Source organism: Macadamia integrifolia, chromosome 2 (genome assembly GCF_013358625.1).
Source record: "Macadamia integrifolia cultivar HAES 741 chromosome 2, SCU_Mint_v3, whole genome shotgun sequence".
Classification (NCBI taxonomy): Eukaryota; Viridiplantae; Streptophyta; class Magnoliopsida; order Proteales; family Proteaceae; genus Macadamia; species Macadamia integrifolia.
The window spans coordinates 41445410-41457518 of NC_056558.1; the positions used below are offsets into that span (position 1 = coordinate 41445410).

General features: G+C 39.6%; 2 protein-coding genes across 3 annotated transcripts in view; both read left to right on the forward strand.

Moving 5' to 3' along the window:
- Positions 1–4205: 4205 nt before the first annotated feature.
- LOC122058613 (3-ketoacyl-CoA synthase 12-like) lies at positions 4206–6043 on the forward strand. 2 transcript variants are annotated; one of them, XM_042621256.1, is made up of 2 exons: positions 4206–4428; positions 4590–6043. In XM_042621256.1, the coding sequence occupies exon 2, from the start codon at positions 4604–4606 to the stop codon at positions 5978–5980; it is 1377 nt and encodes a 458-aa protein (XP_042477190.1). In that variant the 5' UTR covers positions 4206–4428; positions 4590–4603; the 3' UTR covers positions 5981–6043. The 2 variants fall into 2 exon arrangements, with proteins under 2 accessions (XP_042477190.1, XP_042477182.1); XM_042621248.1 differs by lacking the exon at positions 4206–4428 and having other exon boundaries at positions 4491–6043.
- Positions 6044–8984: 2941 nt separating this feature from the next.
- LOC122065853 (probable E3 ubiquitin ligase SUD1) overlaps positions 8985–12109 on the forward strand; it is a 31469-nt gene continuing 28344 nt past the window's right edge. The window contains exons 1-2 of the mRNA XM_042629693.1: positions 8985–9580; positions 10827–11519. Of these exons, the coding sequence (XP_042485627.1) occupies positions 9257–9580; positions 10827–11519 (1017 nt within the window). The 5' untranslated portion in view covers positions 8985–9256. The remainder of the gene's footprint in view (positions 9581–10826; positions 11520–12109) is intronic.

The window sequence follows — 12109 nt, forward strand, 5'->3', positions numbered from 1 at the left end:
TATTTTCCTCTCAGTATCACTCATTCTATGTAGACCCTGTGAAATCAATTTTGTCATAGTGGCAACTTTTTGATGTAAGGTTTTCTACCCAATCCATTTATGTTATGCTTTCAGCTGTCACAAGATGTAGTTCTACAATATTACAATGCGAGGAAAGCTGGAGGGTTTGTTGCTTATTACTTCTCTCTCTCTCTCTCTCTCTCGGAAGAAATATCTCCATAGGAACTGGTTCTTGTACAAACTTCAAATAAAAAATATCTTGACCACTATCAATTAGACCATATGATAATATAGAAGATTGATTTATTGGGCATTCCAAAAAAATAGAAGTTCATCAGGGCAGGCCATCCTGATAACTTTATCAGGGTGGCTCATCAATTCTTAGCCTTGGCAAGATGATTCGGTACTCTGACTGTTGGATAGATAAGCTTATCTGGACGTCTCATCTGATATGCCATGTGGCGGAAACTTGGGCTGTCCTGTCAAGCCATGTAACTTAGTTCTTACAAAAATGGAGATATCAAATCGAAAATGTCTCTTTTTCTTTCTTGTTTTTTGTCTTTTTTATTCTTCTCACCCCATGCAGTGAAGATTGAAAATCTTATCCAACTCGCATACAACTACCTTATGAAATATACTTAGCCTATTAGGCTGCGTTTTGTTGCCACTTGGAATGAACTTGTTTCATTTTGAAGCCCCATAGATTTTTCTTTTTCTTAAATATGTATTGGATGATGCTTCAAAACAGAGTCATCTAAAGTTATCATCGCCCCCTCTCCTCTCCCCCTCCCCCTCCCCCTCCCCCTCCACAAAGTAGAAATATGGTCATTTTTAGGCTTGTAGAAATGAAGCCATTTACCTTGTTCCATCCTGGCAAGGAATGGAGCTTCCATTTTTAATGAAGACTATGCAATCAGATGCTACAAAACAAAAATCAAACCATTTCATTCCAGGTGATAACCGAGTGTTAGTTACAAACCCTTTTACTTAATTCTCAATTATGAACTTGACAATCCTATCCATTTGTTGCTGGCCTGAAAGATTATGTGCCTTAAAGAAGTATCATAGATCTGCATTTTTCAGGATTAAAAGTTTGAAAATGTATTTGGAATAGTCTGACGGCTTGGATGTGTGTCAATTTCTATTGTGTCCCTAGACTCCCTACTTGATTGTAGAAACTCCAGATTGACCTAAGATACAATTTCTGAGGAACCCATCTGATATAATCAATACTTCAACTCTGTATGATGAACTACATCTTGTGAGGAACCCATCTTATACGTTATTTTTTATTTTTTATTTTATTTTTTTTAAGACCAGTGATTGATTACTGAAGATGATCATGACTGTGGAGTCATAACTAACTCATTGTGATAGATGATGATGATGATGAGAATTAAACTGTCAATGAACATTGATGATGATTGATTATGTTGCTGGTACCCAATACCATAAGAGAAGTATCAGTAAAGGGGGTAAGATGGTCCAAAGAACAAAGTATCGTTATTTTGGGGGTAAAACGGTCTAATCCGACCCCAATACTAATACCTTTGAGGCTTAGACCTTGTTTACCATAGTTTACTTATTCTTTCCTATTATTTAACCCCCATTATATTTTGGGTAATTTACAGCGCCACCCCCTGAAGAATGCCAATATTAGAGGGACACCCCCTCTCTTTCACCAAATTAGACTCGGACCCCTTGCCGTCAGTCATCGTTACAAAATATATAAAAAATGCTGACATCAGCAATTCAAAATTTTCTTAAATACCATTTTGCCCTTAAAATAGAGAAATACCAAAATTGCCCTTCATGGTTGTATTCTCAAAATCGATTGAAGATCCCTTCCGCCACCGGAATTTAGAATTTAGAAGCTTTCTATTTTCGTTTTGGTGAGAAATTAGAAGCAGAGACGGAGAAGGAAAGGGTACGAAAGGAAGTCGATCTGATAATCTGAATAAATACAGCCAAAGTCTAGTGATTTTTAATTTTTGATACAGAAAGAGACGATTGATTAGCTGTTGTTAGCGGAGCGAAATCCAGGTTGATACCAGATTCCTAAACTCCCCACCGTTTTCTTTCTCTGTATCTCCGACTGCGATCGCCATGACTGAACTGAAAGGATATCGTTAGGTTTCTAGATCTGAATAACCTTCGGATCTCAAAGTTTTCTTCCAAGAATTCAGTAAACCAATTTGAGCGAATGGGGGTGGAGTTCGACTTCGAGGGACGAAGATGTTATTTTCAGTTTTAGAGAGTTTTTTTAGGAAATTTTCTCGTTATATATTTGGTTGTAACCCACAATGGGATTAGATAGATTGGAATTGAAAGAACTTACTTGAGTTTACATTGCTGTGAAGAGCTGGTGGTTGGATCGAATGCTACTTTTTTGTCTATCGTTCTTTGCCAAATCTCTTCCCATTCTCAGGTGTGATCCTTCCTTTCGTACCTCTTCTATTTCCTACTGTTCTTGCTCTTTACTTCCCATTGTTTCTTCTTCTTTCTAGTCCAGTGGTATTCTGGACTAATATCAGATTGCTGTTTTGCTTCATATCTTTTCTGTTTCACTGTTTAGGTCTGAAACTTGGTATTCATACTGTTGGCATCACTCTCTCTGAGTTTCTGTCCTTTTTATTTTCTTCATCAGTTTATACACTGTTTATATAACATGCTCTGTTTTTTATGTTTTTTTATGCAACTGGCTCTCACACTACCTAAACCTTGTTAAAAACGTAGTTTTCTTCCCTGGACCTTGTGATGCAGTATTTGGGCACAAGAAGCAGTGCCAAGAGAAGAAAAAGAACTTGTGATTTCAGGAATTTCAGAATTCCTGGTTTCTCTAGGAATCATCCTCTACCCTTGGGGATTCGTTGGGGATAGTTTATACTCTTAAACCATTCCATTAACCTTTTATTTTCCTTTCTTTTTTCCATATTTCCTTATTGGGTTTTGAGGGGGATTCGATCGAGCGTATTTCTTCAATTTTATCACCAGAATTACAGTAGAAAGCTTAGAGCTTGGACTTGGGGATTGTTCTGAAGATGTAGGATTTCAGACATTGACGTGAATCGCAAAGCTTACTTCTACAAGTAGAGAAGAATTCGAAGATTTCTTTTTCTCTTTTTTTAAATCCTCTTTTTGGTCAGCGGTTCAGGTCCGGCAATAAGGTTTTATTTTTTGTTTTTTAAATCCTCTCTTCTTCTTCTCTAGCTCTTCTTCTTCTTCAGGTCAGCAGGACGGTAGCAGCTGTGAGCCGTGTTCTTTTTTTAGGAAGCTTGAAGATTTTGGAGCCCGAGGCTTCAGAAGAATCACAATAGGGTAGGGAAGAGAGGAGTCCTGCCGCCGCCTCTGCTCCATATCCGCCACCGACAGATCCGGCCTCATCGATCCAAATACCGGCGATGGAGATCCGACGGAGAAGATAATCGAAGGTTGCGTTTTTTCTCCTTTTTTTCCTTCAATCTGTTCGGAATCTGCAGTCTGTGGTGGTCTTGGTTGGAAATCCGGCAAATTATGGCTGAGATTTGTGGTTCTCTGTATTTGAAAGCTTCACTGTAATGTAAAAATATGAGTTTTTCAATAGCAAGGGTATAATGGTCATTTTAAGTCGACACTTAACAGTGACTGACGATAAGGGGTCCGAGTCCAATTTGGTGAAAGAGAGGGGGTGTCCTTCTAATATTGGCATTCTTCAGGGGGTGGCGTTGTAAATTACCCTTTAATAAATGGTGCGATTTTGGTTTCAACCAAAACATATATGAACCGAACCGAACCGTTTAAACCTAAACCAAACCGATTGACACCCTTACTCCTCGTTATTTTGGTATCTGAAGTCCTAGGCTTCCTATAGTGTTTCAAATTTATCTTGTAGCTGGACGCCACATGTCAATATCTTGCTGGACAATTAGTTTGTGCATATCAATAAGTATAAAACATATTTATTCGCATATAATATGAGTATCTATAGAATACATGTATAATACAAAATTTTTGATTGATATGTCAAATTACTGATTGAAACATCAAGATACAACAAAAATACGTGTACCATATGTAAGTTTAAGCTGCCACCACTAGGATAAACTAGCGTTTATTGAGAAAGAATCAATAGTACTGCTCTTTGTTATAGGAAATAATTATCAGTACTCCGAGATAGGCATCCTTTTGCTTCCATAAATGTCCTTCCGTGATGCTTTAAACCAGTTTAAACCAGATTCTCTGATTACTCAATCAAGAACGATCAAGAGCAGCCTGGAGATTTATTATTTCTTTTAAGAAGAATTCATATCAGGGGCCCTTATCTTTTCACTCGGCTTCTTTTTATTTTGGAAGTTGGGCCACGAATCTGTAGTGTACTCTGTAAAGTTAAAGATTCATAAAGCCATGAACTAACACAGGTTGTTGGCCGTTAAGAAGTCATAGATCAAAGTAGGGTTTCTGATAATAATCTTCACATGTTCAACTCTTTTTTTTTTGCTTTCAAATTTTGATGAACTTCACATGTTCAACTCTTTTCTTTGCTTTCAAATTTTGATGAACTTTTCACGTTTCAACTATATAAATGTCTACTTACAATCTCTCTTTCACAGTCCCTCATCCCTTCATGGAGTTCTTGATGATAACCGCGTTTTTTCTTGCAATTCCATCAATAATATCCTTCCTCATCAAGCTCATAGATCAATGGAGAAACCATGGAAACTGCTACATACTCCACTATGAGTGCTTCAAGCCCTCCGACGACAGGAAGGTGAACACAGAATTTTCCGGCAACATTATAAAGAAAAACAAGAACCTGGGCATCGAGGAATACAGATTCTTATTACGAGCCATGGTCAGCTCCGGTATCGGCGAAGAGACTTACGCACCAAGAAACGTCATCTTGGGTAAAGAAGAATCTCCTACTCTTCTCGATGGAATCTACGAAATGGAAGAATTCTTCTATGACACCCTCGATAAACTCTTCCACCGGACCGGAGTTTCTCCGTCGGAGATCGATATACTCGTCGTGAATGTATCGATGTTTTCGCCGGAACCCTCGTTAGCTGCAAGGATAATCAATCGATACAAGATGAGAGAAGACATTAAAGTCTTTAATATCTCCGGGATGGGTTGTAGTGCAAGCCTTATCTCCATTGATATCGTCCAGAACATCTTCAAGTCTTACAAGAAAGCGTTTGCTGTAGTGGTGACGTCGGAGTCGATTGGTCCAAACTGGTATTCCGGCAACGAAAAGTCAATGATTCTGGTCAACTGTCTTTTCCGGTCCGGTGGGTGTTCTATACTGTTAACAAATAACCCAACTCTCCGGAACCGGGCCATTTTCCGGCTCAAGTGTCTTGTGCGAACCCACTTAGGAGCCAATGATGAAGCCTATGAGTGTGCGGTTCAGAAGGAAGACGGGTTAGGCCGACCCGGGTTTCACCTCAGCAAGGACTTGCCTAGGGCTGCCACAAAAGCCTTCTTTGAGAATCTCAGTGTGTTAGCCCCCAAGATTCTACCCCTGAAGGATCTGGTCCAGTATATAGTTTCTGGGTCTGGCAAGGGTAGAGGAGAAAAAAATAGAACCGGTCCGACCGTGAAATTGAAGAATGGCATTGACCATTTTTGTTTGCACACAGGTGGGAAAGCGGTTATTAATGGCGTCGGGAAGAGCTTAGGGCTGACGGAGTATGATTTAGAGCCGGCGAGGATGACGCTTCATCGATTCGGGAACACGTCGGCGAGTAGCCTTTGGTATGTGCTGGGGTACATGGAGGCTAAGAAAAGACTTAGGAAAGGTGATAAGGTGTTAATGATAAGCTTTGGTGCAGGTTTCAAGTGTAATAGCTGTGTGTGGGAGGTAATGAGAGATTTGGAAGATGAGAATGTGTGGAGAGAGAGTATTTCTAGCTATCCTCCAAAAAACCTAGTAAACCCTTACATGGAAAAGTATGGTTGGCTGATGGAGGAGGACGCTCATGAAACACTCCCCAGGGTTTGAACAAATTAATATTCGTTCTTCTTGCAATTCCTTGAATAATATTGCCTCCTATTATTTTCTCAATGATACCCATTAAGATATTAAAAAAAAAAAATTTGTATTTTTTATTTTATTCTTTGAATAAAACATATATATATATAATAACTAATAATAACCCATATCGTGAGAATAATATTTATCATAAAAAAAAGTGGCAACATCACACCGAACATGAAACTCTCCCCTTTATTGTTTACCATATAACCTTTAGAGTTCCATCCAATTGCAATTAGATTGTTGTCCACATATGAATATAGTGCATGCATATGAATAGACATTACGTCCTCTTATTATCTATCAGAAAATCTAATTGTAGTTATAGTTGGTGAGTAAAAGAAGTCACAAGTTTACATTTTTGAAATCCTATCATTTCACATGCCTATTTGAAAAAATACGTAATTTTTAATAATGAAATAAAAATATTTTATTTTCACATTATTTTAAAGTTATTTTTTATCCTTATATTAAATAACTTCTAAGAATATAACATGGGGCAATCAAAAGAAATGTATAATTTATCACTTTACCATTTTGGTGACAACAAAATTTCCCATTATCCATATATATGTCCTTTAACTTGTTTTTCCTTCTTCCTGCCTCAGAAGAGAAGGGGGGGGCGAGAGGATTGAGAGGTGGACAAGGTCATTTGGCTTATTTGGTTACAAAAGAGGGTTCCATCTCGATACTAATATGTGAAAATCTATATGTCACACCAATAGCAGTGCAAATGATGGAACCATTTGGATGGGATCCATATAATAAGATCAAGAAAGAGATAATAATAAGAACTCCATACAAGAAATAAGTTTTGGGGGTCGCTACCTGGTAATGTGACTACCACGCCTCTGTGGGGAACAACCAGGGGAGGAGACACATATGCATCTAATCAGGGGGCATGGTGGTCTTTTTGTCACCTTCTATTTTTCGGCATAAGGGTGCACGACCGGATAATAATCTTTTCTCCAAAAAGTAAAAATATTATGGCATCTCGTGAGAAAGTTTTTCCCTTTAATTATTATTTGTTTACTAATTATTAGCTAGGTTTGGGAGCTCCTTGATTAGATGAGCCGGGATGGGTAGAAGGCTCTTTATTCTTTTTCTTGGGTACCGTGGATTCCGACTTACATTTCATTTAGATATTTCCTCAAACAGTTGTTGCCAAGTTGCCAACCATACATTGTGCATGTGAATGGTCTCATATATATGATCATAATTAGGTAGATTCATAATTCACGACCTAAAAGGGGTGGCCCAAAGGGTCCACGTACCTTACGATATGGGCCGAGCTTGGTTTTGTACGTTGTACTCAACACAAAAGTAATCACATTTGCCTGACCCAAGCCCAGCTTATAGACCTTACAGCAATAATTACTGTCACAGTCACAAGTCACAAGTAACAAGTAAAAAGTCACAACAACTCACAATAGTTGAACCGAAGTAAAACTAGATCGAACAAACCAATTGGCATCCTTTAGGATAATGATAGATATTATTTTTGAGAGAGGGTTCTAAAAGGAAGCATTGTCACTACATTAGTACACGGGCTAATAGGAACACGGGTAGAAGCCTCAATATGGGTGAAATTTTTTTCTTTCATGAGGGATAAGATAATTATTTCGCTTCCCATTGGGTTTGGGTGTAGGGGCAATGTTGCTTTTTAGGCTTCTATTTTTTTTATTTAATTAATTAATTTATTTATAAAAATACAAAAATATTTCTATTTCAAGTTTCATGTGTTAGAAGGTAATGCCCACAAAAATTAAGAATTTTCTTAATGACATACTTGGAGGTGTCAAATTATTTATAACTTTATTGCTTTGCCCTTTTATAACTATTGAAATGAAATAATAGTAAGTTTATTTTCACATAATTTTAGAAATCTCTCTTTGTCATCCGGTTAAAGAATTTTTAAGAGAAAGACAAAAGGAAATGGTTAAAAAAAAAAAAAAGCAATGAAAGAAAGCTACATGTTTTAAAATACCTACAAAATTGTCATTTGACACAATCCTTATCTAAAGAAGGGAAAAAAAAAAGGGTAATTTACAACGCCACCCCTTGGAGAATGCCAATATTAGAGGGACACCCCCTCTCTTTCACCAAATTAGACTCGGACCCCTTACCGTCAGTCAACGTTATATGATGCTTTGAAATGACGTTTTTGCCCTTATGAGTAAAAACTAATAAATTAGACATTTTTCATTATCCCAAAAATACCCCTCCTTACCCTTTTATCTCTCCTTCTCTCCTTCTCTCCTTCTCTCTTTCTCTCCTTCTCTCCTCTTCTCCCTACCTGCGACCAAGGGTTCAGACGAGTTCCAGCAGAGATAGAGAGGGCAGTCGCCGGAAAATACTTCTCCTTTTGTCCCCGGCGAGTAGTGCTTCCCATCCAGTTTCTGTCGCAGGCGAGAAGATATTGTTTGTTTGTTTTTGTTTTTGTTTTTTTTTCTCTTCTCTATTTTCCCCATTTTGATCTCTAGTTCTCTATTGGGATTTTGTGTGCTCAACGAGACGCCGAAGATAGACCCACGAACCTGCATATGCCGTCGTGGAGGGGGTTCGCTGCCGTAGTCACCGTCGTCGCCGTCGTCGAAAGAGTGTTCGCAGCCGCCGTAGTCGCTGGAGGGGGTTCACCGCCGTAGTCGCTGGAGGGGGTTCACCGCCGTAGTCGCTGGAGGGGGTTCGCCGCCGTAGTCGTTGGAGGGGGTTCGCTGCCGTAGTCGCTGGAGGGGGTTCGCTGCCGTAGTTTCCGTCGTCGCCGTCGTCGAAAGAGTGTTCGCAGCCGCCGATCTGCAAGCCTACCCGTTCTTCTTCTCAACTCATTGAGGCTGACTTGGGAATAGAACCATTAAGGGCAATTTTGGTACTCCATTATTTTGAAGGGCAAAATGGAATTTAGAAAAAATATTAACTGCTGATGTCAGCATTCTTGGTATATTATGTAACGTTGACTAACGGTAGGGGGTCCAAGTCTAATTTGGTGAAAGAGAGGGGGTGTCCCTCTAATATTGGCATTCTCTAGGGGGGTGGCATTGTAAATTACCCTGAAATTAATTGCAGAGTTCACCAATCACTATAAATATAAGTACTCCAGTCGCGCCATCTGCCTCTCCCTTCTTCCATCGGTCTCAGAGACACCCAACGCGCAGGGAAAGAACGCCCCTTCCTCCACCAAACTACATCACCCCTCACCCCCCCAGAACAGAGAAAAACCTAATTGTTGGTCAGTCGCTGGGAGAAATGGAGATTGCAGCGGTGCCTGCGACCCCTCACGATGGCCAGAGGGCTGATTACGGCAGCGTATCTGTCCAGAGCTCCGAAGGTCGATCTTCTTCCCCTCTTAGTCCAGCCGACAACAACGGTAACAGCCGCAATAACAATAGCAACATGGATAGCAAGTATGACGAAGATGAGGATGAAGAGGATGTTTGCAGGATTTGCCGGAACCCTGGCGATGCCGAGAACCCTCTTCGATATCCCTGCGCTTGTAGCGGCAGTATCAAATTCGTACACCAGGATTGTCTTCTCCAGTGGCTCAACCATAGCAATGCTCGCCAGTGTGAGGTGTATTCTCTCTCTACTTATATTCCTTTTTCCCCCTTTTCAGTTGCGTGCCACTCGCTGTTCGATCATGCTAATCATTTCTCGTTCTCTATCGTGTTTGCGGGTATTTATTTATTGGGGCAGGGTTTTTTGGTGTTAGTTTTCTCTTTCATTTCGGAATTCTCGTTCAGTTGGTTATAAGGATTTGTCTAGGGATTGGTCTGTCACAGAATATTTGAGGGTGGACATTTGAATAGGGTTTTAGTCATCTTTTCTTGTGATCTTTGGGTTTGTTCTTCTTTACGCAATTTGAGCACCCTTGTGGAAATGATCTGCCTAGCAATGACATTAAGGCCTCTATCTATCTCTTCCTATCTTTGTAATATAACCCATTCTAAAGGCTTCTTTCCGGAGGGTGGATATATACAATCCTGGGTTGGAAAGCTAAAGAGCTACCATCTTGCCAACCGTTTGTCATGGCCCTTTCATGAAACTGGCATCATCGAAAAGTGCAATCCTTCATTTGGAGTGCCAATTATAGTCTCTACAATTTCAAATTACGCATGGATCATGGAAATTTTTACAGACTTCATTATTTGGGACCTGTTCAAAGGGACCATTAAGTTCAGGTAAGAGCATGACCGATGTATGGAACATGCTTTGGTTTTCCAGTTGAAAACAAGCTGGTAAAACTAGTTGAGAGAAATCCCTAAAAGAGATTTTTTTTTTTTGGGGGGTGGGGGGGGAATTGAAGTCCTCCTGAATAAAGTTAGTAACTGGTGTACCTGCCTGGATTTGGGCCATAAGTTGGATGACCTCTTGTGACAAACAATTCATGATTTGTGGTTGTTGTTCACTGTTGCTAAAAGTGGTTTGCACTGTGTGGTGTCGCCTCCACATAATCAAAATAGGATCCTCAGCAATTGATGTTCGCCTGTTGACACATATAAAAACTGATATCTGATGCTAAGCAATTATATATGCCACACCTACTAACTATATTGGGGATTTCAATTTTGATGCCTGGTTGACTCATTAATGTGTCAACTTGTTCTTGATTGCACTTTCTTGTGTGCCTTTCTTTATGCTACTGAGCACACACACCATTGTTTCTCCTAAGAAGAATACTTTAGTTTCTACTTCCTCACTTTCACCTTTGTTAAGCAATTTGTATTGTTAGCTTCTCTTGTTTTATGGCTTTACATGATTCTTATTCCAATTCGTGAAGCATAAAGTGCCTTCATTAATGCCCACTGATATACTGCAGGTCTGCAAGCATCCATTTTCATTCTCCCCTGTTTATGCTGATAATGCACCATCAAGGCTTCCTTTCCAAGAGTTTGTGGTTGGGATGGCAATGAAAGCATTCCATGTTCTACAACTTTTCTTGCGTCTTGCTTTTGTGCTCTCTGTGTGGCTCCTCATAATACCTTTTATTACATTTTGGATATGGCGTTTGGCACTTGTGAGGAATTTTGGTGAAGCTCACAGACTATTCTTGAGTCATTCATCCATCACAGTGATCCTCACTGATTGTCTACATGGGTTTCTACCTTCTGCTAGCATTATTTTTATTTTTCTTGGAGCCACGTCATTGAGGGATTACTTTAGACATATACGAGAGCTTGGAGGGCAGGATGCTGACAGAGAAGATGAAGGTGAAAGAAACGGAGCTCGTGGGGCAAGGAGGCCTCCTGGTCCAGCTAATAGGGTTCATGCAGGTGATCGGAATGGTGAAGATGCTGGTGGTGCACAAGGAATTGGTGGGGCTGGCCAATTAATTCGAAGAAATGCAGAAAATGTTGCTGCTCGGTTGGAAATCCAGGCAGCACGTCTTGAGGCACATGTTGAACAAATGTTTGATGGTTTGGATGATGCTGATGGTGCAGAAGATGTACCTTTTGATGAGCTCGTTGGCATGCAAGGGCCTGTTTTTCATTTGGTTGAGAATGCATTTACAGTGAGTATTGTTTCCTCTCTGCTTATATTTGGCACATTCTTTCTCCCCCAGTCTTGGTAAGTGAATATTTTTTATAAGTTTCCAATAAGTGGTTATTCTTATCCTTTTAACGTGAAGCTCGAAGGTCATTGTTTGTGTTTCCCAATTGATATTTATCTTGTTATTTTTGTTCTTCATTTCTCCCTTAGTATCCTGACTTACTGGCACTCCATTACGTTTGCAAGTCCTATATCTGTTCATATGTTCTTGTGATGCCAGTGATAATGCCATGCTCAGATGCACTGATGCTATTTCCAAGGGGATAAATAGATCATGTTCCTTGGTGTAAATAATAATAATGAAAGAAGAGAAAAGAGAAGAAGAGGAAGAAGAGGAGGGGAGAGATATTGCTGTAACTCTTGGGAGTCACACCATTGTGTTGAGACTCCCACTGCATTGAATATATATATATATATATAATAGTGGCATAACCCTACTAAAGGCATAAAAGGAAATACACCATAAAAATAAAAAAAAGACAGCAAAGGGAAGAATCGAGATTAGCACCTAGTGCTAATAAATATTTTCCCTTCCCCTAACATCGACATCTT